Source organism: Varroa jacobsoni, unplaced genomic scaffold, assembly GCF_002532875.2.
Source record: "Varroa jacobsoni isolate VJ856 unplaced genomic scaffold, vjacob_1.0 scaffold_998, whole genome shotgun sequence".
Classification (NCBI taxonomy): domain Eukaryota; kingdom Metazoa; phylum Arthropoda; class Arachnida; order Mesostigmata; family Varroidae; genus Varroa; species Varroa jacobsoni.
In genome coordinates, this window is record NW_019213900.1 from 753,044 (window position 1) to 779,252 (window position 26,209).

The 26,209-nt window shown below is 38.3% G+C and overlaps 1 protein-coding gene and 1 pseudogene across 4 annotated transcripts; both read left to right on the forward strand.

Annotated features, from left to right (window-relative positions):
• The first annotated feature begins 688 nt into the window (after positions 1-688).
• On the forward strand, positions 689-6,758 carry LOC111265694 (phospholipid scramblase 1 pseudogene; annotated as a pseudogene). Its single transcript, XR_015313131.1, has 3 exons — positions 689-862; positions 2,738-3,011; positions 3,323-6,758. The product of XR_015313131.1 is annotated as a phospholipid scramblase 1 pseudogene (transcript).
• Positions 6,759-10,850: 4,092 nt separating this feature from the next.
• On the forward strand, positions 10,851-25,251 carry LOC111265693 (beta-1,3-galactosyltransferase 1). 3 transcript variants are annotated; one of them, XM_022842582.2, is made up of 11 exons: positions 10,851-11,252; positions 12,373-12,615; positions 12,809-12,891; positions 13,144-13,338; positions 13,565-13,706; positions 14,006-14,119; positions 14,431-14,512; positions 14,988-15,144; positions 15,550-15,703; positions 22,824-22,933; positions 24,833-25,251. In XM_022842582.2, exons 2-10 carry the CDS (start codon positions 12,508-12,510, stop codon positions 22,836-22,838), a joined length of 1,050 nt encoding a protein of 349 aa, XP_022698317.1. In that variant the 5' UTR covers positions 10,851-11,252; positions 12,373-12,507; the 3' UTR covers positions 22,839-22,933; positions 24,833-25,251. The 3 variants fall into 3 exon arrangements, with proteins under 3 accessions (XP_022698317.1, XP_022698316.1, XP_022698318.1); XM_022842581.2 differs by lacking the exon at positions 24,833-25,251 and adding an exon at positions 23,554-23,786; XM_022842583.2 differs by lacking the exon at positions 24,833-25,251 and adding an exon at positions 23,554-23,786 and having other exon boundaries at positions 12,373-12,458.
• The last annotated feature ends 958 nt before the right edge of the window (positions 25,252-26,209 follow it).

Consider the following 26,209-nt stretch of genomic DNA (forward strand, 5'->3'; position numbering starts at 1 on the left):
GGATAGCAGCATAAGTCAGCATACAACAGTGTTCAAGTACTTCGCAAGGTGAATTCAAATGCTTTGAAAAATTTTAGAGAAAAGTCGGAGAAAAGCCTTGTCATAAAATGATATTTGTGTCAATGCAGACCAACATGGAGGCATCAATCTTATGTGAAATTCGCATTTAGGAACACCAAAATTAGTTTTCCTTAGAACTTGATTCGAATTTGCGAGGTTCAACGTAAAGGTTTCAATGTTTACTAATAATAGGCCTAAAATGTTGCATGTTATGGTGCGATTTGAGAATGTAAACAATAAGACCACTTCGAATATTATTTTATTCTATTACTTATAGGTACGATCGTCAATGAAGAATATCGAATCAAACATTTTCATTTGTTTGTAAGAAAATGGCTTTTTTCCTTCATATGACTCTTTTGGAAACTAGAGATCTATGAATAACAGTAAGAAGACATAGAAACTTCTTTGACAAAGTCAATGTTTTTACTTTCAAGTTATCGTCCATTTCGCAATAATGAGCCGTGCTATAAATATTTGTAGTTTCGAGCATACAGTCTACGAAGTACACGAATATAGTAATCAGTTTGCTTGGCTTTGTGATCAATACGGTTTATCATAACCAGCTAGTGATAAACTAGAGAAAAAACACGCCCATGTTTCTCACCATATTGCGCGCAGTTAGCCGAAATGTGAATTGTTTAATTGCATAGTTCCTAGTTGTAAACGTAAAAAAACAAATACTCGAGATTGAACAACGGTGCGAGCCTTTTACGCTGGTCACAAAATGTAATCCAAACTGATTTTTTTTATCATTATTTGGGTCATCTCGGCTGATTTCTGAAAACATGGATCCCAAGTGGTAAATCTGTCTTAAGCACACATACCTGTGGCAAAAGATCACAAAACAGTTACTTTCCGACTAACTCAGTTAACATGTAGAACATTAATTTTGTAAAAGGAACAGGCTTACGGTAATAAATCGCTTGTTCAGTGTTGAATGACTACTACAGGCAAGGCAAGGTGTTTGGCTCTGGAACCTCTGTGCATATGATACGTTCTAATGAACGTGAAGGTGAAATGAGCTAGCTGAAAAACCGCTTACTTGAGTTTCTCTTAGTTACTCATTATAATTTCAAAAATAAATTATATCAAATTGGTGGTGCACTAGACAATGAGGCAACAAATTCACAAGCGAAGATATTACCCATGTATATTGGCTAATTGTTTATTAATATATCCTAATTGTTTTATCGTAAGGACTACTAGAATCTGACAGTATTTGTGTATTCGTGTGTGCGTCGAGCGTACGGTTGTATGACATAGTCCCTAGCAAAACAAGCCGCTTCGGTATAAGTTTTAAGAGCACGCTCGCATGCCGAAACATGTAAATGAATTAACGTATCTAGCAAAGTATCAAGTACATGCAGTTCAGATGCTGTATGAAGAGCTCAATCTGTTGCCTGCACAGCAACAAACGGGTGGCGTCTCACCCGTAACCACGGCCTATATATATATATATATATATGTATATATGGGTACTAATCCTTAAACTGTCGCCCGGTTGGACTAGTGTCTTGTCATGGAGGCGGGTGTTTATATTAGCTATTATATATACGTACCTTCACACGGCAAAAGCCTGGTAGCATATTTTCAAAAAGCATATTACCATCGAATCTTAACTAAGCTGTTCATATCAGCTGAATTGAGAGTCAGGAGAAAAGTCGCTTCCCCAAAAAGCTTCCCAACACCACCAACGAACGATAGTTTATTAAATCCTCTACCTGACGTGTATTGCAAAATAGAATTTGAAAAAGTTGGATAAACAAAGTTTCAAAGTCTATTGACAGGGTACAATTGGAAATAAGGGCGGCGTCCGAGGATTCTAATTACTCATAATGGAATCCTTTATCATGAAAATCGCCATCTTCTTTCTTTACTACTTTTGTTAAAGATTATATTGAAATTAATTTTTCATGTTATGTAATTGATGTAATAGTAAAAAAAATAAGCGGTACGGATATAAATGTGACTAGCAGATCAGAAAATGAATATCAGAGGGACCTTTTACCAGTTGCTCCTTTTATCATAGATCGATTGAGTGTTACCGATGTAAATTAGAACGCATCCTAATAATATAAAATCAAGTAATATAAGGAATCTGTGAGCATGAAACACACAATTAGTAGTAGTAGACTGGCTAACACGTACTGTTTAGAATGAAATATTTTTTTTAGTCATACTCAAGTTATAAAATTACTTTACATTAGGGCCAAAACGTACTTTTATCACGTAGCGCAGCTTTCCCGTCTTATAAACATGACACGCAGTAAAATGATTTCAATGTAGCAACGGAGCGATGGATTTTGTCTTGCTGCTATACAAAAAGGGTTAATATTTGAGGCAATCCTTAGTTGTTTACACGACCGTTGAATCTACTTATGTGCGCTTCATAACTATCTTTTATCCTCATAAAGTTTTGAAACTTTTTTCTAATGACTTTAATGTTATACATATGATCTATATTTAATTGCAAGACTTCTAATACCCACTACTATTTTTTATCTTATATGAAAACTAGGCAGTGAGTAGACTATTTCTAAATTCGATTTCAAATACCTAGCCACTAACCTTCTAATTTTTAAATTTACTATTCGTAACAGTATTCTGTTTTTTTCAGAAAATATGTTTAATAACCTCGTATGTTTATTTCGTTATTTTTGCTACTTCTTTTCAGACATTATGAGTTACAGTCAACACGTGAGTGGACCCGGATACTTTCAGACTGGAGCTCCGCGACAAGGAACTCTGCCTCCTTTCCCAGTGCCGCGTGTCCTTAGACCAATTCCATACTCAGCCCCACAGGGCGGACCAGATCATCTACCCTCTCAAGACATGGCTTATCCGCTACGAGAGGATTTTGCTCTAGAATACCCCCCTTACCAACACGGTCCAGTCACGTATCCTCCGTCTTCGGTTGGACCCGTATATTCTTCACCTGTTCAACTAGGGTAAGCAAAAATCGATGACTGAGCATCCACTTATTGCCACACTATCGGCAGCTTTAGCTTAGACCACGGCAAATTATTTGGCGAAAAGCGACTAATGTATGTACAATAAGACGAAGTTCGACGGTGCGTTAAAAATATACAGCTTTCATTTCAGATATAGTATTACAGCAGTCTTCCTATTGTAGCTCTTGTACCTGCCTAGCTTATATCATCGCGTGCAAAGTGCACACATCTTCATTTCAACCAAATCACAGTTATAAGGTTACCTAGCAAAAATGTAAGCCAAGCGTTTATATTTTTGTATTTTACAGATTCGCACTCCCAGCTCCAGTCATGTAACAGCCTTGACTATGATTCCTGGATGTACGTCGGGCGTTCCACCTGGCCTTGAGTATCTGACGGCCGTAGGCCTACGGGTTATTAAACAAAAGGCTGAACTGCTTGAAGCAGTCGTTGGTTTTGAGACGAACAACAAATGTTCGATTAAGAACTCAAGGGGCCAAAAAATCTACGAAGCTAGGGAAAGAACGACTGTACTAGTGTGAGCTACGGATCAGTCCACAGTTTCGATATGAAAGTTAAAGATCTACAAGGTAGTGGCATAATGCATCTGTACCGGCCTTTCCGCTGCACGTCATATTTCTATATGTCCGTGCTTCCCCTAGGAGATCGAGGTGCAGGCACCTCCAGACATCGTAATCGGATCCGTCAGATAGGAAGGGCCTATCCTTTTCCCACAACATACTGTCCGTGACACTCAAGACAACATCATCTTTCCCATCGGAGGACCACTGTTTACTCACCACAGTCAGCGTTTATGGTGACATGGAATTCGAAGTGATTTAAGCGCAAACGGGCCAAAATGTTGGCAAAATCTCAAAGCAGTGGTCAGGCCTATCACTAATTCAAGCATTCACTGATTCAGACAACTTTGGTATCTCGTTCCCTTTCGGTTTGCATGTACCCGTTAAGGCGTCATCAATGGCAGCCGCTTTTCTAACCAACTTCGTATCGTTTGAGAAATCGAATAACAAGAAAGAAGACCGACCTGGAATGTTTGGCTGAATTTGTTTGAACTGAATAAACATCCGTTTAGGAAAAGTTTTACCTATTTCAGGTTGTCGAGTCGACAACCTGAAATAGACTTAATCAACTTCCTTTTAGATAAATGAGTAGAATAAAAAATATATTGTGACCGTTACACACACAGACCGCAGCTAAAGTTAGAATGTAGCAGGACCCCGTCTTCTATTCTCAACGATGGAGAGACGATATCTCTACTTGTCGATACACAAATGTAAAAAGGCGAATATAGAATATTAGTCGTGTTAAACTATCTTATTATGGCAAGAATATTGAAATGAAGGTGTATGAACATGTGGGATAATCAGAACGAGAAGCCTAACATTTATCTCTTCGATATTATGGATTTGTTAGCTTTTTCGGTTCATTGGATACCTCCTCGAACAATATCGTCATACCGGTAGATCAAGTATTTCGATGTTATTATTTATGAGTCGTGTCTAACAGCTCAATCAGGAGTTACAGAGTCTGGCTGCTCACCCTGGTCTATAATAGACTATGGGCGTATAAATCCACAGATACATTGAAAATGCATGCAGATGTATGGGTCAGGTTATGTATGGCGTACGGAACGAGATATGTGGACAATTAAAATCCTATTCAGTGTCTAATAGAGATCGGCGAATCATTCCATAATCAAACAACAATTTATAACAATATCGATGTATCACAAAAACTGCATTTGATTCGATAATTATTCTGTGGGCAAAGGAATTCAACTGATGCTCAGAACGAAGAGTAATTACTTCAGCACAGATAGCTCTTTCAACAAGCGTTGATTCGTGGTGAATCAATGAAACAAATCTGAGATAATATTTTCAGTATATATTGGACAAAGATTGCATGTCGTACAGAGGTATGTATCATCTTTCAACACAGACACTGATATAACATCTATCGCATCTTTCTGTGGTGCGAACTCCGTTTGTTTTAAGGCAACCACTCCCATGCGTCAAGCAGTGGATGACAAAGGGCAGTTCCTCCAGACAAACGATCGCCGTTAAACTCTTTGAACCGCGGTTACAGCTACCCGTTTATGCGTTTGTGTGTGACTACGTGTGTATGTGATTCTTCATAAGAGTGATATCGTGGAAGATTTCATTGCTAGAATCATAAAGTACAGTATAGAATCAGTGCCTTGTTTCTATATTGTGCTTTATCATGTGTTGCATATAGCGTTATTGTTAAGGGGCGAATCTTTGTCGTTGACTCTGTCGCAGTCTGTATCACGTGTCCGCCTTAAACTAGCAAGATTGTCCCGTCGAATATAATCCTGGTTCAATGACTCTTCCTTTTAGATTAGTGTTACCTTTCAGACTGGCGCACATCACAGGTCTTTCGAGAAAGTGTCATAGCACATGAGGGTCATGCATGTCAATCGCATATCTATATCGCTACTCTAGAGCAACATATATCGCAGCTCTCCGCACAAAATTTCCTTTATATTTCGCATATAATTTCATACACGTTTAATCGATTAGCTCGTTTACATTACAAAGTCGATGTTTCTTCATAAATTTAATCAATGCGATGGCAGCACAGGCTCTAGGGAGGTACGCCAATAAACTATGTGTGGTACCAAAAAAAGCTTATCTTATGTAGAACAAAGCAGCAGACTTATCATGTGGAATTTGATGATTTTTCTTAGGGTTATGAGGTTAAATCAGCCAGTGGCAAGTGGTTTTGTGTCGAACCCTCTTTGAACTTTTCGGACGGTCTTTTTTACAAAGACTGATCACGAAGTTACTGAATATATAAAACTAGGTTTATATATAGCTCAACATGTCCAATACGTATTTTCTTAATAACACCGGCCTCTTCAGACAATTCATCCAAATATCTATTCACATTTAGATGCAGCTTATTTATATTAATAAAATAAATTAAAGTAGCTTTAGTATAACATTGCTACCCTGTACAACATAATGAGAGACAAAAATGCTCCATTCTGCGACAGCTTACTGAATAATCCGTGGGGTGTTCGTTAATGGATGAGGATGTGTTGTGCTTAATGCGTCATGAGACGAATCGGATTACTTCGCCCTAGGGCTAGTCTGTATGCAGCGGATATATATACAGCCGATGTACATAGCTGCCTGTATCATACACCGTAATGAATTACAGAACATCGTGCATTTCCTGGCTCTGGTAGACTTGCTAGAAAGAATGACTACTCAAAACATGGTTCCGTTAAAGAAAAGCACCGAAGGACTGTATTAAAGACATACGCTTATTTCGTTACTTGACAATAATTATACAGCTTCAAGTATATACTATAACTATGCAAATACGATTCAAACGATTTTAGGTGGTGATCTTTGGTATATCATAAGATTCAATTGAAGGAAGTCTAAATAAACCGGAACATCGAAAAGTGAATCGCGAGTACATTTTTGCAGAAGTTCTCTTTATCAGTAAGCTGAACAATAATGGTCGTACGACCACAATTGATAGTAACGTAATAACATGTTTCTACCAATTGCAATACTTTCAAATACATTTCTCACGAAATCGCAGAAAAAATGTAGGTATAAATTTTAGGAAAGTTCAATTTAAGGGAAAAATGCAACGCCGAAATGGCGCTGTAGAATTGCCAAATAATCATTGTAATACGTATGCGAGACTATGAAAAATAAATATTTTTCCATGTTTAATTTTTTTAAATTTTATTTTTGTTTATATTTTAATGCTATTTTGTTTAACTCGCTATAAAAATTATTTTACGTATCGAGTTAGAGTTGGTAAGGGCAGATGTAAACGTGCTAAAAGTTAATTTTTTAGGTGAACGAAGTAGTTTTATAGTTCAAATCGGTAACTTTTCAACTACTTTTCTTCTAAACGCAAGTTCACTGACGTCGTCAATGACCCCATTTATGTTTCGCCTTGTCAGAGTCGGCTTTCAATATTCCTGCACTTTTTCGCTGTCGTTTTTTTTTAGGTTCACAACAGTGATATTATCTTGATGGCAGGGTATGGCCCTTTACTCGTCATATCTCTAACAATAGGTTTTTCATAAGGTGCGACTGAGTGAAATCTCAATCAGAACTGAAAGAGTAACATCATGCATAACGTATACTTCATTGTGTCTCTCAGATAACTGAATTTATCTTTTTTTTACTGGTGAGATGCTGAATACAAGTTTCCATCTTGCGCCCTTGATGATAACTTGCAGTTATAAACAAAATGTGTCTAGGTCGAAAAATACTACTTGATCAGTACCTCAGTCTGACTAGGCAGCAGAACTCAACTCTCTCTATGTTCTAGGTTCGCGCACAGACGGCCTTCGTTTCGTGCTGAAATAAGCATGGCAGAATTTCTGGACATTGTGGTTAACACATTGTGTTTCATTCGTTTGGGAAAAGGCTAGAAGTGTCAAGTGCTTTCGAATTAGAAAAATAGTTTGACCTAAGTGCACGACTGCATTCCGCGATAACGCAGTAAAATAATTTTCATAGAAGCTGCATGGTTCATTACCATACCTCTGTGACACCTACATTTCAGTGTCACAGAGGTATGGTTATTATTTTTTAGAAAAGTAAATAATAAACTGTATCACTTTCGCTATTAATTCGATCGATCAGATCAAAAAGATTCTTTACAGAAAAAGACTATCAACCTTCAATATGAATCAAGGTTTACAAAAATACTTTGCTAAAGATGCTCAATGTTTTTTTGTGTAGGCACTGTAATGAATAAAGTAAACGTAGTAAAGGTTAGCGTATGCCAAGTAATAGACAATCTCTTGCTCGCCAGGACCTACTTTAGAAAATTTTCCCACGCTCCTAGCGTTTGAGATCCATGATACGTGCGTGAAGTTTTGTTGAGCAGCGTCGTTGTTCTCTAAGACCTCTACTACGGGTCATCAAGTCCAGGGCTGCATGAAGCTCCCGAGATACCATTACAGAGAATTAAAAAGTCCACTTTAAACAAACACTTTAAAATTATAGATATCGACTACATGCAGAACATTATTATGGCAGGGCTTCAAAGTGCAGCTTTGTATTACCAACTGCAACAGGCCGAAGTCACAAAGGCAAGATGTAGCCTGCATTTTAATTAACGATCGAGTAAAATAACCCAAACAAGATCTTGTGAATAACTTGAATCAAACTTCCAAAATATATTTTTGTTAATTAAAATCGAACAATGAAAATAGGGGAAAGGGGGCACTATCTTTTTTTGATTGTTGTGTTCCAACGGCCGTAGCTTGTTTGTCAACTGATGATGTGGCTTTTTTGTATTTTATCCCGCCTTACTTGTAGGGGAACAAATCTTGTGTATAAATGCCAGAGAACTTGATGACCTCTCTGACATCGACGATATCTGCTAACTTCGTTGCCGTAATCAGACTGTAAAGCTATGTTGATCCTCAACGGTCAACACCATTTCGATTTTGGAGCCCCTGAACTAGACTGCGTCATACCGTGTTATCGTTGACCAGCTTTGACAAGGTCTGCTCAGGCATAGCTTCGTCACCATCACCAAGTTTCCGAGCACTAATCTGACGATCGAGGCCTAATATTCTGCCGGCCTATGTTGGTGTTGTCATCAGGCAAACAATTTAGATTATTTAATTATTTAGCCTATGGAAGTACAACTTTTTTGATATATATATCAAAAAAGTTGTAAAATCTCGATATCCCTGGCTGGATGAGCTCTTAGCCGCATAACCTGTATTAGATTTGCAAACATTTTTTTCTTTTTTGCAAGAAAAAAGAAATTTGCCATAAAAATGTGTTCACGTTTTTATGGCATTCGTGTGGTTCGGTCGGTTCAAAATTTGTTTGAAAATATAATTCTTCTTAACTCACCGAAACTATTTTAGAGAACAAGCCGGAGGAAAGGTCTGGGGATGACCATGCTGTTGTCTAGCAAGATATACCTTTACTAGCCCTGTGTTCCATTGAAATAAACGCTAACCTCGGTCCCGCAACATGCCTTACAAGAATGTAACTACAGAAACAGGAAGATCTGCACGGGAAGATTCGTCAGCCCAAAAGCAAGATTTCGACAGTAATTGTAAGAATTAAAATGTTTGCAAATTGTCTTTTGTCACCACATATTCAGTAATTTGTGCACTTAATTTAAACGCTCCATTAAAAAAAAAAAAGCAAAGCACGGGACCGAGAAAGGCAAAGGAGTGACATAAAAATAGGTCACTATCCGGGGCCGATGAAGAGAAAGAGGGAGAAAGAAAGAGCGAGACGAAAACCCAATTCAAATGAAAATGGTAAAAACATTTTTTCATAAGGTTGGCCGAAGCCAAATATGCGTCAGGACTCAAGTACTTGTATCAAGTTGACCAGTTTATTATCGAACAAGATATTGAACTGATCGAAATGATCTGTGGTTGGAAGATGTGTGGCAACAAATATGGCATTAAGAAGTTAGTCAGCTAAGAAATGATTCATGCTAAAGAAAATAGCAACTGGCTTATTGGTTTGTGGTGCACGTCGTAAATTTTATTATAAATATCACACATCTGTATCGGAGATTCCGCTGCGCCTCATGCTTCCTTCCGTGCCGTCTTCAGGAGCTTTAGGCGCCGGGTGTCGAGCTTACGATGCGGCATAACTGTTCACTACGGGAAAACTATTCACTGATGTCATTATGTGGATGTGTAGGAAGCGCCGAACAAATTCATGGTCGACAATAGCGCAAAATCTTTAGGAAGAACTCTCACCGAGTTTCCGAGAGCAATAAATATCGAAAACTCTGAGAACTTCACGAGGTCTGTAGCGAAGCAAATATCATAAATAGAAAAAAAACCCCATTTTGGTACGATACGGGCTAAAGTGGCAGGATACTGTAAACTGGTTCAGACCTCTGATTGATAAAGGCTAACTGCCAAACTGGAGAACCTGTGATGCTTGTGTACTGCTTTTATCGTAGAAAATTTAGAAGGAAGCTTAGCAATTCGTTTCGGAAAGTACAGGGAGAAAGTCGTAAAATTGTTGTATTATTGAACTTGTTTAGTGCTCAAATGTATATTTATCAGATTTATGGAACTCGTCGTGCACGGGGCACCAAAAATTGTACCGAGTTTAAGTGACAGTAGTAAATAAAAATATGAGATCGTACATTATAGTAGATAGCCAATTTTTTGTGTTAATGTGAGAAGTAAGGCTTACTGAAACCTTGCAACCAATCGGCGGAAACACTAACTTATTATTATTTCAACGCGCGAACAATATTGTTTACTCGTTCTTGCTTATCATAGTTTCCATAGGTCCACTTCAGGCTATAAAACGGAGTAGGTGGCATCATGTTTACGGTTTCGAACGATACATGTTCTCTACCCCATAATATATTATTGGTTTAATCGTTGAGGTCCAAAGGGTTGTCTGGAAAATAGAACTAAAGCTGGAGATACATTATTTTTATAACGACTGTATTGCCAGACGAACGCTTAGTAAAGCCCATTGTTTTGGGAGACGCAACAAAAGGGTTAATAAGGCTTTGCTATAAAGAATAACATTCCATGTGTTACATCTAATTTTTCCGGCCAATTTCATCTTATGCTTTACGCACACATTGGATAATATGTGTCCCCATAAAACATACAGAGTTCTCAGCCCCAGTGATTATAAGGTAACCTAACAGTTCTTTATGTATGGAGCGGTGTCGCAATATTTGTTGTACGGTTGGTCAAAAAATAGCCTTGGTTCTCCAAAAGGATAGCAACGTGCACGGCGAAGGGGCCATTTATAGAGATAACGGCTTCGAATCGGCCGTTCCAACAGATTGCAGCACTGTTATTTTCACCAAAATGGAAATCTATCCATCCATTCGACCGTTCGCATTTGGTCGGTCAAATTAGATTAATTGAAACTATTGATTTAGGTACACCCAGACTTTACCGTGTATCTGGGGGAGGACTAGCAGCTCAGGGTCGCCCGATAGTGTCAGATAATATCGGGCTTAATGAGAAAACTCCGAAGAATTCGAACGGACACGCTGAGATAACTAACCTATTCAAGAAACGAAGTTTGGCTTTGAGAGTTTATTTAAGTCGTGTTAAACCACTTCTGCTTTCAACAAATATATAGAGCAAGTACCTTGAAATACGCTGTTCGAACTTTTATACTTTGCACATTAACTTACGCCATAAACTGGGTTGAAAACTGTTTGCGTATACTCATACCGGATCGCGTTAAGGTTAGTGTTGTCCTTAAATATTTAGAATTTTGGTCTAAATTGGACAGTTGTCCCATTCGCCTATTTGGCATTTAAGAAACTTTGCTGGGTGCTTTGTCCGTTGGCTTCAGCATGACGCAGGTTTTCCTAATTTACACTTGAAATTCAGTCGTTGTCCATTTGTAAACTATCTTCCTTTTCACTACAGGGCAAGATAATCTAATATTACGAAGTATCATAAATAGCTTCAAATTTTCAAAGACAGCACAAGTCTAAACGGACTCGATTTATTTGTAAAAGCCTGACGGTGTTATGTCGATTGCCCCGTACTGTGTGATTATTTAGTTATGTCTTATTACATCAGTCTATCTCTAATTAGTATGCATAAATCTACTTACTAAAATAATATTAAATTGTTACAAATAAAACTGTACAAGATGGAATTCTTGAACTGCTGCACAATTTCATCCTGAGTCACTTTCGTTTTGCTGCAATTTTGCCAAAGGTACAACTATAAATAAGTTGTACTCAACTTTGAACTAAAACACCACCATGCAATTAAGTTGTACTTAAATTGATTGCATAGTCGTTTTTTTCAGAAACGCTGCATTTATCACAGTGACAGTATTTATACTGGTATGAATATTGTGCAATAATCGCCTGAAGTTTGTCGCATCACGAACTGGGGGATAGGCTAGTAACAGGTTGATGTAGCTCTGAGATCTAGCGATTTTGTATATCCTGTAAGTTTCAGCTTCGCTAAACATAAGTTACACTTGCCTTGGTGGCTATTATATTCAGCATTAGCTGCTTAGATTTATATTATCGCTGATGAGATTATCTGACCTTGTAAATAATCTGCGCATACAGAGTGAAGCTAGCAAGCAGCAGTAACTTTATGTCGTTTCGACTGACGAGTTCACCTGGAACAAAGTTACTTTGGGAATGCATAACGTAACGAAACACAGATGTCCAAATGTAGTTTTGCTTCGCTTATCTTTTATGCGGTACAATACAATAGACAAGCAATTTCTACTATTCAACTTAACTACGTCCTGACATTTCAAAGTTTTATGCGGACAAGCATTTTACCACCGTGTTTTGTGTTGTTCGTGCGTGTGCGTGTATCTGTGTCTTTCAGGCAATAATGAAGTTCTGAGGTGCAGAAAAAACCGTTCCAACACTTGGATATTTGGCCATTATTAAAGATAAGCCCCAAACAATGAAGTAAGAAAGTCTACAATAATCAAACATTGTGCAGTCAAAGTAATGGACAATGAAGCGCCGCTTAAGTCAACGTTTGAAGAGAAAACGTTTTGTATGCGCTCTTGCCGTGGGATTATTTTTAATTATTTGTATAATAAAACAAAGCAACCTTCGTCAGGTACGTTAGTTTACTTGTGCACGAGTAAAGAGGAGGCCTATAGTACCTTTGCAAATGTCTGTCCCGAGCTTGAAAAATGCTCGCCTAGATGTTAGAAAGTTTGTTGTTTCGCAATATCGTATTAAACGTTAACACACTTTCATGTGTCATTTACATGCGATACCTACAGATTACTCAGTCGAAACTTTTGCAGATCTTCTCCGCAGGGAAACGAAGTGCTGCCTTTTATATTTGGGACGACAATACGACATATTCTTGGATGAAAAGCTTCAAGAGGTGGTGGTTGAATATCGATTTACGAACCGTCCTTAACTGAATAATAAATTTGCAGAAAATTCTGTAACTATTTCACCGATTGCTAATAATTTTAGAAAAAGAAGAATGGTTGGTAAACTCCATCCGTCAGATTAATATATTTGCTATACAAATACATCATCTGCTATACGTGATTTAGCGGGTACAAAAACTCTTCCATTGACAACGTTTCACAGCTTGATCGTGTTTAACTATAGCATTATTGATTTTCAGTGGTAACTATAACTACACAGAGCTGTTGCGACCAAAAGGTGTATATAAGGGTATTCCTTATTTAGTCGTGGTCGCCTCGGGAATTATGAATAGGCTTCGACGATCCGCCATAAGAGATACGTGGGCCAAGGGTCTTAGGGACAGCGATGGAGCAGAGGCCGCCGTGGTGTTCCTTCTTGGAAGATCTGAAATACAGTCAGTTCTAAACACTGAAAAAAAGGATAGCTTTAAATGTTCAAGCGATGAAATACACAGAATCGATGATGGCCATCCGAATAGCAACCTTCGAAATTTTGCGTTATCGTCTAGTCGATTCGGAGGAACTAGGTATTTTCATAACGGAAGTCCTTGCACTGTTTCGAGACGAGACTATAGTCAGCCCAGTTTTTTATACTGTATTATCTGTTGTATATAACATTAGATACTTCCAGAAATTGGTGAATACAGAGCACACTCAATATGGCGATATAGTCCAATTCGACTTCAAAGATACGTTTCGTAATGCCTCCTTAAAGACAGTTCTAATGTTGCGTTGGGCCTCTAAATTCAACCCGACCTATCTGGTTTGTATCTTATTAATGAAACATACATTTTAGATTGCTAATTTTATTAAAATTGTTCAAGAGCACATGTATATACAACGATTTATTTGTTAACTCGTATAAAGACGGTAAACTCCCATAGTCAACAATTTGGTCGGTGTATCAACGGTTTAAATTCTTCTACTTCTTATTGAACCACAATTGTATTCCTACACCCTTTTTCCTCCTCGTAGAATATATTGTCGAAGATATTTGTACTTATGTAATCAACTATGGATATAATACAACGGAAGTTAATTTTGAATCAAAATGCTTTAAAGGTGAAAGCAGACGATGATACGATTGTCAACGTGCGCAAGCTGCGTCTTGAATTGCAGTCACTTCAGGCGAACTTTTCCAAGCCAGTCATTGCGGGATACGAATTAATCCACGTGGTACCACCATAGAGTACTCAACATGTTTTTTTTGAAATAGGCTTTGTTAGCAAGTATTACCTTATTTGTTTTTGTTGGACCCCTATTTGTTTTTAGAATATACGACGGGGAATGTGAATGTATATCATATAGAGTATGTATTAAACGGTGATTGCAAGATAAGTTGTTCTGAAAAATTACACAAAAAATAATTATCATCAGCCAATGGACGATGTTAGTGTTACTTCTTACTAAGCAGCAAACTGACATGTGCGTACGTTGAGGGGCTGATGATTCAACTAGTGAATGTTGGACGATTTTTTTATTTTCAGGCTCCGCGTCGTATGAAGAACGACAAATGGGCAGTATCGGAAAAGGAATATCCTGACAAGCTGTATCCTAACTTTGTTTCAGGTGAGGCACGCACGCAAATGTTCCCTACTAGGAAAATTGCGATCATTTAGCTTTACTATGTTTAAAATTGTCTTATGCATCACAAAATGTATCACTAAACATCTGAGAATCCGCTGATCTCCGCCGAGAGGCCGCTCATCTCCGTTGAGAGGCTGCTGATCTCGTGTCTCGGACAAACTTCACTCATTCCTGCTTATAGACAGGGGTAACGTCTGTTTCAAAATGGAGAATAGGGAGGATATAACCGATGTATTTACTCTAAACATAGTTTACGTGCCCGATACATAGACCTCGTAGAATTCTGTCTGACGTGAAAATCAATAATCTGGTCTGAGTATAGGAACGAAAGGATGATAATCGTAAATTCTTTCTTTAACACAACTAGTTTTCTCAAGTATAACAAACATGTTTTATTCGTGGCACTATAGTTATACATACTTATACATATATATATATATATTATGGGTTTATTTAGGCTGTCTTTATGTAATCAGTGGAAAGGCATTGGCTCCTTTGTACGAGACGGCATTGAATACTCGACCACTTAGTCTGGAAGACGTGTTCGTAACGGGACTAGTAGCGACGAGAGCTGGAATTCCACGAGTTAGTCTCAAGGACATCGAAATTCTTGGGTAAACCATTTCTATCGTTAACACCCGCGTAAACCGTGTAGAGAAACGTTTTTTAATGAGTCATGACCAGTAACGGCTATATATATATATATGTATATATGAAACACTGAGTAACTCAATCGATCTGCCCGAATTTAGTATATGTAGGTGAAACGAAATATAATTTGGCTGTCTTCACGGGTCCTGCAATGCAGGTTTTTAAGCAAACTAGTATAGGTGTGGTGACAACTGCTACGATTATTGACACTATAAAAGATATAATTATTTTAGGCCCTAATGTTGATGAGCTATTTCTCCATTATTCACGGGTGACGATTGTATAGCTTATGAACTGCGGCCATTATGAGACCTAACGCGTACTGATCCTGATTTTTTTTCGGTACTGTGACTACTATTTGTCGTCAGCTTGGACGAAGCCTGCGAGATGCATGAGAAGCTAGCCGTGCACCATATCTCGGCTTCTAGGATGCGTCTACTTTCGCGCGTTCTTTCGTCTTTTGTACGCCATTGTACATCATTATCATGTTCCTGTATACCCCTGGCGAGCCCTCAATTAAAGGTGACCAATTTTTATTACCTTAGCCGGGTAGGCGAAATGCGTGGGTGACAATGTTGCAGATTTATCTTCGGAATTTGAATATAATAGAGAGAGAATAATTTTCTAACTCGAATTTTGTCTACTTGGAGCCTCTGAAATAGTCACTGAAGTTTTTCGCGAATTAAAACTGTGGTACAAACGTTACAGATGTTTAGTATGTTCTAGCAGAGCTCTAGCCAAGTGCTCACTTGACCTACTAGCTATGTAGCTAGTCTATAAATACAGAATATATACAAATAGCAGAAGCTTAACAATGTCTTACAACATACCTTTAAAATGAGATTAGTCACATGGGGAATTAAATGGAAAAATGGTTGGGTAAGATTAATTCATTCCCTTATAATCCAGAGTTCACTCACGACTCTGCACCCCAACATGACCATGAATACGAGATAATTCTGCCTTCAGTGTGCACGAGTTTAGCGTTCAATGTATTCCAAACCTAATTCAAAAGTGTTCCACTTCTACTGGATAGTCATTACGGCCTCCATATAATCTTATTTATGCAGACAGGCGACCAAGCCGAAGTTAGTGACTATTTCTCGGTGGGCTACATTGGCGCGTATGCCACATGTTGACAGATATATGGTTAAGCTCTCGTCTTATTGCTATATATCAGTATCGTGGACATTTGCCTTTACGGTCCCTGTGCGCTTAGGCCGCGTTTACTCAGTCCTCTTGGTCAAAGAGCTGAAAATACAATTATTCGAAACATCTGTGGTTATCGGCGATTTAGAGGCAATACGAGAAAAGGACTTCTATCATCAACAGCGACGGCGAGGACAGAAATTTTGTAAAAAGTCCGATGCAAGGCTGCACTATCGTTCTGCTAGATAGATGACTATTGTTTGGCGAAGTGTTCTACCTAAGCGCAGTTCTGTCTAAAATTCACAATATTACTTCTGCGAAAAATTTTCTTTCACGAAAAACTATTATTTTTTTAGGAACAGATAGTTTCTTTGAATTTCGTCCCTTTCATTCAGACCAAATATGGTGAACATTTTCTTTAATAAAAATCAGTAAAGAATGCGTAAGGTAATATGCAAGGCTTCCCATTTGTATGGCATATGCTAACACATTTTTCTATAAACCGTTGGGTCACATTTATGGAAAAGGTGTTAATTTTTCTACTTATGGTACAAGTACTTTTCTTTAGTTGCTTGCACACAGCGCACTCCACGCCTTCGATTGCCGCGACAACGGTCTGGATATGCTGAAGAACCCGATGTAGCGGGTGGCATTTGTCAAATTTCCAACGAGTTTCCTCGTTTTCAGTATTTAAATCAGAATTCTGAAACATTTTGTGTAACATGCCAATTCGGGCCGACGGAGTCCGCAGATTCGAACCTTTGCTTTGACGAAAAGCCCTCTCGATTACAGCAATGTATTCTGTTTCTTAGTGCCCCAGCATCTAGTCAGCCTCTCGCTGATCCTCCACACCCAACCTTTCAGTCTGAAACTTTTGCACCGTTTTACTGTGCTTTCGATTATGGTCTCCTTGCCTAATGTTTTCAACAATATTTTAATAGTTTCCGCGGCGCTGCGGCCCGTTGATTTTCGAAACTATTTTTCTAAGCTCATTTGCTGGAAGCCTGAAGTACATACCAGCCAAACTGTGACTGTTAATATCAGTAGTTAAGTCATTTGATCCTTTGAAATCGATAAATTCGCTAGTAACAACCTAATAACTCGATTTTTTGTTCCATTTTTACCCTGTTTCGGTGTCCTATGTCATGTTAAGTTGCAATATTCTTGTCAAAAGATGTATCTATGACTTTACAGGATAAAACTAGTTATGATAAATATTAGGATGACGCCGACCATACTAGTAATCGTCTATGATACGCCTACATAGTACAAGCAACAATTTAATTCCCCGAACTCAGACATTTCTTTACAATAGGTCCTTGCCGAGAGAAGCTGGCAGTTAGAGACAATTTGCTTTAATGTTTTATTTACCCACCGGTTCATCTTTAACAAACTCTATCATGTCCTATTGGTTCCATAGTCCTGTTGGACCAAATATATTCAGTGGCTGCCTATAGAATGAACGCCTGTCAACAAACTGCAGTGATGCTCCGCCAAGCATCGTTTCCAAAAAAACAGACAATCTCCACAAACCATCTTTATAGAGGGCGATCGCGAGAAAAGCTACCGCTGCAAGCTTTTTGCCTATCTCATGTGGTGTCTGGTGGGATTGCTGAAAGCTTGTTTACGTATCCCGACAGAACAGCACAGATTCCGCGTTGACGTTCTACTTTTACGGCACGCGACATACCACTTCAAGAGATCCACCGTGTCTATCGCGCAATTTACAATCCATGATCAAAGCAGACGCTTTACGCTTCGCGCATGGGTTGTAAATCGGCATTTAATATGACGCCCCGAGAGAGTATCTTAATAAAGATTGCGGGAGTCTTCTGATCAGAGCGATTTTACACGAAAAATTAGTTAGTCCATCTTGAACCATTCATCTTGTCAACTGGCATAGCGCAATGTAATTGTATAAGTTCATGCTCTTTTCATTATTCTGCCTTAGAATCTGAGATACGTTGCTCTTTCGACAATTTTGTCATCTTTGGAAGAAGTTGGTTTCGTATCCAATGACATCTCGCAAGACTCTCCCTATGCATGGGTGAGGCAAGACGGGTGGTCATGGACATGGACAAGCGGAAGGGTATGAAGACTGACTACGAATTCTATATTGCTGTTACCGAGACGTCCCATATAGATAGAATCGCCTTGAATCACGGGACCGGTTTGAAATACCTAGGTGTGATTTTACCTATGAAAGATATAGCCTTTGCAGCGCACATCACAGGCTGGGCATAACCAGCGGCAGTAGGTAGAGTGAATATTTGACCCCCTCAGAAACTTTCTATACGAACGACATTGGTCCTGGTTGAAATTAAACTAGCCATAGTTGCTTCCTATATCATCCAGGTAATGTGCGGATCTTTCTTATCGGTGCAACTTAAAAAACCCAATTGAATTAAACAAGCGTTTCTTAAACGTGTGATGGCATAGCATTGTCCATCGTTGACTACTCATGCTATATATGCGTCCTTTAGGGCGATGTAGAGGACTTGAGATGCAGATTTAAAGCTTTCGGTGTTCCTGCTTATTTGTGAAGTTAGTGATGGCTAAAACCGATCTTGACTTTTATAACATAGGAACAATGTCGTTCTAAGAGGAGCGAACAGAGCTAAACAGCCTTGCAGCGCAAGGATTTTAGCACATTTAATGTAGTATATATGCTTTTGTTTTATCGGACACCGCGTATATCTGTCTAAGATGTGGTGGTCCTAACATACGTCAGGTACAATGCAGGGTCATACGTTGCAGTATTCTTCTCCAAGCAGTTTCTTTGGCCGTAAAAGTCTTGGTTTAAAAATGTTGGAATTTTGTGCGACAATCGCGATTTCACACTAATGATGGTCATAGTTGATATTATAGCCCTGTATTTAATGGTAGCATCTATATTGCTTTGAACATGACAGCTACGAGCCTACAAACAAACAAAAATTCTACTCAATTAAACGTCGTCAGTTAGTTACGTTTGTTCGTCGGTTTCTCAGAGCGCAACATATCTTGGTTTATGGATGGCGAAAACAAAAGTCCACATTAGAATAAGCTTACGGCATCTTTCGACGAACATGCGGCTCGTTTTTGGATGAACGATTAGGTCAAGTGCCTTTCCCCGGGGGGTATATTCTCTAAGCTGTAGATGTAGCCTGTGTAGGTTACTTTTAACTTAGTAGCTATTGATGTTATATAATCCTTTTATTCACACGACACGAAACCGTGTCGGTAATACCTGCCAAACAAAGTCGCCTACTTCGTCTGCTTAGATTTTCCCTATCCAAACTCGTTGAAATGTAACATCACTCACCCACCCACTTCTTTTTCCGCTGCGTTACTACTATTAGAATAGTATTAGTAATAATTCGAATTCATTATTTGGTGTCAAAGTAATCTTTATTGGACGTTCGTTGTTTCGTTGGACGTATTCAGCAATTTTCGTTTTATCTAGGTTTATTTGGACCTCGTTGGGGTTTCCTTCTTTCTCGTTTTATAGATAACGTGCTTTTAGAATTCCTCGAAGGTAAAAAGCCGATTTCAAAAGACTCTTTACAAATAGGATTTTAATTATACAGAATTAACGCTAGTCAGAATTCTGCAATAACAGATGAAATTTTGTATATATATAAAGCAAATCAATAATCCTTTAACATCCATATTTAGCTTCTGCAAAGTGTATAGGTATTTGGCTTATAAGATAACTGACGTTCCCCATACCAGTGCTGTTATACGGCACTTAACTCCGCTGGCGCTTACTCATAACTTCTTCCAAAACGTACGCGTTACGTAAGCAAGCTAAACATTGACTGGCTATAGCTCAAGATGAATGCTCACTTGGATCATTCGAAGCTTCGCCTAATGCTATTTCTATGCATCGCTTAATTCCAAGCGAGCCTATGGCAAACGAGCACATGGTGGGAGTCATTGCCAAGTGGTATACCTGTCATAGCTGCTTATAAGCGCATAATTCACTATGATAACCTTACATCAGTGTATGTCAGCTTCAAAAATAACACTTAACCTCTATTCGACGAGAAGTAACCTCTGTAGATCATATCTGAAACAGCATAGTGTATCCAAGTTCCACAAAAGTTTCACTCTGTGAAGTTAATTACACTTATCATATTGTTATATAGGATTATATTGATTGCATTTGCAAGAGCTTATCAAGTTAATTTTTGTTATATCTTCGCGTTTTTCGTTATAGAAAACAGGGGCCTCAGCTCCTAAACAATGATAAATATGGTATGGCAAAGTAATACAGCTCAATCTAATGTGCATTAAGTTAGAAGCATTGGAAGTTCAGGACAAAGGACAGACAATTTGCAATATCTTAATGAGTTAAATATGCCGTTATACCAGCAGATAGCGGGTTTTGCCTTGAGACAAAGTAATAATAATAAGTACGCTTCAAGTTCTTGGGCCGTAACGAAGATAAGGCCGCAAAAATGATTACTCAGTTTCCTGATTGCAACTCCGTCGGACAAAGTTGAAAATATAAAGGGTGCAATAAAACTTCCTACGGAAGTAATCCAAGAGCGCAGCTTTGATGGTATGTCGTATGCGGCCTTGAATTATCATGGAACAGGGTAACTTGGCCTCGTTTACCTGTTCTTTTCTCTTGAATAAGCTCTAGTTAACTTAAATCAACCAGACTAAGTAAACGTGCCGACCAACTTGTCTGGTTCGTAAGAAGCATAAAAGAAGAATAAAAATCTGGTTGGACCTTGAGCCTTAGCTTTTCTTCTGGGGTCAATCGTTTCGATCTGATTCAGGTTGACGTATAAGCAACACCTCTCGTCACCGGTAGTAATAATCTGGTCGCGTTGGGCTACATATCAGCCGAGATGTGGCGACGTAGCTTTCAGCGGTAATTCCTTACTGGTGTAAGAAAATTCATGACGTCGCAAGCTTTAAATTTCTGTGTAAACTCAAAAGGACTTAGTTGTTTTAGCGGAACTAAGTCTAGAATGTTGGCCGTCTTGTTTCAAGAGTGCTTTCAGACGGTTACCATCAAATTCAGACGGGTGGCCAAAACAGTAGGCATCCTCTAGGTCCTGAGTACTTGGGAACTTGGGACTATAGTATCGTGGCGCATTCAGGACAGATGTGCCGGCTTGTTTCGGCAACATTTTGGCCTCGACGTTATGCACAATATATCAGGTACCAAAAATGCGCTGTTCCTCTTCGAACATCCATGTTCGAGAAGTTCCTTCGAATTGAAGTTGTTCTCATGACTTAATACCATTACAACACGCTGCTAGGGTACGAAGAGCTCTTTCTAAAGGTATATTCATAGAGAAGCTCACAACTAGTGATAAGTTTTTCAAACTAATTTATATATACAGGGTATGCGAAAAGTCCAACGAATTGGGTAGCAGGAGACACTCAAATTATTGCGATAAGGAACAGATTTAAAGCGTGTCTCAGGATCATCCAATACCACACCTATACTACAATGGCATCCTGTTCATACATGTCCAGATGCAATAGGCTAAACAACAATTAATTTTTTTTTTGAAGTGTGAATACATTTTATGGAACAAATCAAAAGCGGACGATTTGTTTCATGTGGTAAATGTTTAAACAAGTGTGTATATATATATGTACACTTACCAAATATCCGGAAGTTAAGGCGTGGGCTTTTTAGGGTATATTAATAGATGCTTGAATTATTAATTTCTAATTATCGTTTCCGGTAGTTATTATCAGTATGCCTTTCTGATGGCTTGGTTTTGAAATTGTGATAGTTCAATGAATCTGTTTGAGAATTCTATTTACGCAATACAATAGATATGTGTTCAAAAACAGGCTATATTTAAAGGGTGAGTTTTGCGAGTTAACAAATTACAAAGAGGAAAAACAATTATTGGCTGCAGAAATGCATAAACCCACATGTGACATAGTAAACATAATAAGATACATGTCTGTTTCATAGACAAGGCCGCGAATCTCGCCCCGTTTATCTAGCTTTATCAGTGTTCATTTAAAAAGGGTAATTGTATAAGAGCGTCCAAAATAACTTGTTTTGGTAATGCTTAAAGACTTGTTAGTAGATCTATAGCCAAGATTTCTGTGCAGAATGCTACGGCACAGTAAGGGACGCCTTGTTAAAAAAGTATTGTGTATATCATTGTGCCGTTTAGAAGGACATGTTTTTCAATAGAATAACTGGCGAAGTTTTAAATTGCGAGTCCTGAGGAACTCCGCAAGGAAATTGATCGCGTCAGTATCTTTCAAATGACAGGTTTCGAAATTTCTCTGAGAGCATTCAGAAATTTAGCAGAAATCTCAGAGAGAAGTGTCCATCGAATTTTCAAATGATATCAATACCTTGCGCGATGGATCCCCGTGTTCTCTAATAATGTAGTTACATAAACAGCTTTATTGTCAGTAATGCCCAATAAAAGCTAGGGGTAATCGGCATTAAAATCTTTTAATTACATATTAAGGGTTGAGTTTTATATTTATATACAACGGATACTACCTTTCGTTACAGGCAACCTCAAAGTAGAAATTCCTACCGCCTTTGCAAACTTGGCTGCGAAGTAATTCAACGTACAGCTGAGGGTAGATGAGTCTTACCTGCTGCGAAAGCTGTTACTTACGGTTGGTATCTTGAGTTATTTAATTGTCAAGACGGTTCCAAATGCTAGATGGGTTAGTAGTCTCTTCGTCGTCAAAATCACAATTGGATGTTGGAGACATTTGCGTTCGTTCGGTATCTTTCACTGTACTATGCCAGCAACCGTCTTAGGTTTCTGCTTAAGCAAAGTAGCAAATAGAAAAAACTTACCAACGTGGATTACTGCTGCGTAGGCGCGCGAGAGTATAATCTTTAATAGTAAACGGAAAAACTACTAGGCCCTCTCTTCTGCTGTTCCTGGTATTCAATGCGAATATATCGATCTAGAGTAATACTTTCAATTAGTCGTTTTTACAACAAGCCACGGCTGGCACAAGCTTTGTTGATTTTTTCGCGCTTTCTGGGGAACACCTGCGCTATGTACAGATGGGCGGATATCGTTTGGGAAGCTTAGAATTTTAATTTAAGCAACTGCTGAATATAGCTAAATGCATCGACCAGTGCAATTGTCGACTCTGTCGACCCTAAATATTACTATGAAACCCCTTTCAAGGGTATCTTTCGTAATATACTCGACTGATTCCATCGACGAGCGAATTTTAACGGCACTTGGAAGATAATCAAACAATCCGTTGTGGCGTAGTTTTCTAGTCCGCACGCGTTGACCTTTGTCTACAACCTACAAAACCCTTGACTTCGGCAAAACGTCTCGTGTATGAAGTATATGGGCTTTCTCCAAACAGTGCACGATCGCTGCATGGGTTCTGCTACCGTACTTTCATACTCGGAGAATCGGAAATATAATCTCTGAACTCTGGACGAAGTACTTTAAAAATAATCCGTGAAGTTTCGGATTCGCGTTCAAATCGAGCTTTATGAAGATGTGTGTTTTTTCTTAGGTAGAAGACAATAAGAGGGTTGAACTAAACAGGTAGATCTCAACACTTTGCAACAAAGTGCCAACGATGGCACTCCTAACACCGTCTGTATAAGACCTGGAAAGATTATTATCAATCATTGAAGTAAACTTGTTCATTCATACATGGTTTGAATCGTTAATTCATAACTATTTCGATATTTACATTCGTGTATTAAAGTAATTCTCATGTAGATCTGAAAAAACCAACAATTTTCAATATAAACACTTAGACTTTAGCGATTACCAAAGTTAGTCCTACGTTTTACGGTATACAGAAAGTGTGAAAATATCCGTCTGCTTAACGCGACGGTTCATGACTCAGTAGCTATTAACGATTACGACAAACACTGCAAGTATACCCCCAAAAAATACTGGAAAATACGTCCCGATAGGCTTATTTTCGTGATTTCCAGCAAGTTGGTCAAGACTCATGTTCGACAATAATTGTCTTCCTTGTTAAACAATTTTTGATATAGCTACTTCAGAAATCGTCGTCAACGGTCACGAAAATGGCAAAGAATATCAATTTGCCCCGATTGACGTTTTACTCATCGAGAAAAGAAACTTTGTTCTTAAATCAAGTATCCATCCAACCCTAAGATGTCGATTTGAGTCATACAGACGGATAAAAGCAGGATTATAATTATATACCAAGTAGGTTGATAGGTAGAAAAAACAACTAGTCTAAAAGTACCTAAAAATATAATTTATTGTTGAGCCTGCAAAAACCCTATATTTTTTTTGTTTGAACGACATATAATGTAGATTGATTTAGGGAAGACGTAACCTGGCCTTTAACCTACATCAGTGTTTATCATAGGCCAAACGATCTGTCTAATAATACTTTCAAGCCAAACGAACACATGACCTGTAGGATACAAGTAACTTAATTTAATTCCCACAGTTCCCACTTGTTTACAACGCTTGTTCAACATTGCTGTTTAAAATACTTCGTATATTAAAATATGCCCACAACAAATTCCTATATAGCCCAATATTTCAGTTTTCTTTGCGTCTTCCCTGTCGTGACGTCGATCTTATTCGCCATCAAAGAAAAACACAATAGTCACAAAAAACTGGCAGTACTATACAGCAGGCCAACTCTATCGGATGTTGCATTCAAGTGGGCGTCAATGCAAAAAATCCAAGTGTATTTGCTGTTATATAGCCTAAGGTTGTCGTCACCTTTCATTCCCGACAAAAAACTCTGTTCGACGTTAACAGTCGGAGGAATACCGTCGGGAAGAAAAAAGATACAACAGGCCAAGCAAGCAAGTAAAAATAATTCGTTTTAAGTAGCAACTTGTTCGCGGAACAACTAAAAAGTTGTTGTAAGAAAAATTGTTGCAGAGATAAATACTTTTCCCTTGAACGAAATCCATGGAAATTTGCATCTGTTTAATAAATTTAGGCCCTTGTGAATATATCTGTTCATTTTTATCTTTTTAAGTTCTTGTTAACAATTTCTTTGGAATTATAGTACGAATTTCGATAGGACAAGCAGTAATGAAATTGAATTTCGGTGCAATCTTATTCAATTGTCTGATTGAGGATTGAATAAAGACAGTGACCGTTATGATTTTATTTATTTGTATAGAGATAGATATGCTTGCGATGCTCGTGCTATGCAATATGTATACGTCAGTAGTCCAAGACCTTCTAAGACTGCATTCTAAGGATTGCAAGGTTTACTTTTGCATTATGTCGCGAACTCTAGCTTATTCCTTTCAGTGTTTCATATTTGTCCTAATTTGCCACAATAGCTGTTTCTGGTAGGAAAGTTTGGTGCAAAGTCGGTGAAACACGTATGGCGGTACTAACTAACGACTCAGAGACCCTTAGATCACTTACTTTTCGATTTCTCATGACTTCCCTCGCATAGTTGTATTACGAACTTCTAAGAAGTCCGTTTTTTCTAAAAAAAAAAGGTGCACTCCACTGAACAAAAAAGGAAAATCGAAAAAAGCACAACCGGTAAATCTACTCCCTTTTGCTACGTCTCTTCCTGAAGATTTTAACAAAAAATTTACCTTAAGTATATGTTAGAATCAACAACTTAGTCGGTAGATCTAAATCTCTTAACAGTTTGAAAGAAGTCTTCTACCCAATTGAAAGGTCTTCGTTTAACATCTTTTAAAGTAACAAAAAAGCAAATTATTACAATAAAAAACTTGAGTTATGGACAAGGATTTGTATAATACTCTGCTACAAGCATGTTACAGGGCGTACTACGGTGCATGTTGAAAGCGCTCTTAACCAGCGTTTGACCACCATACCCTACCAAGCAACAATTAGTTCCCACTTTTACGTTTTGAGTATGTGCCATGCGCGTTTCTGCGTCTCTGCAGCTAAATACCCGTTGTAAATTTGTATATTGAAT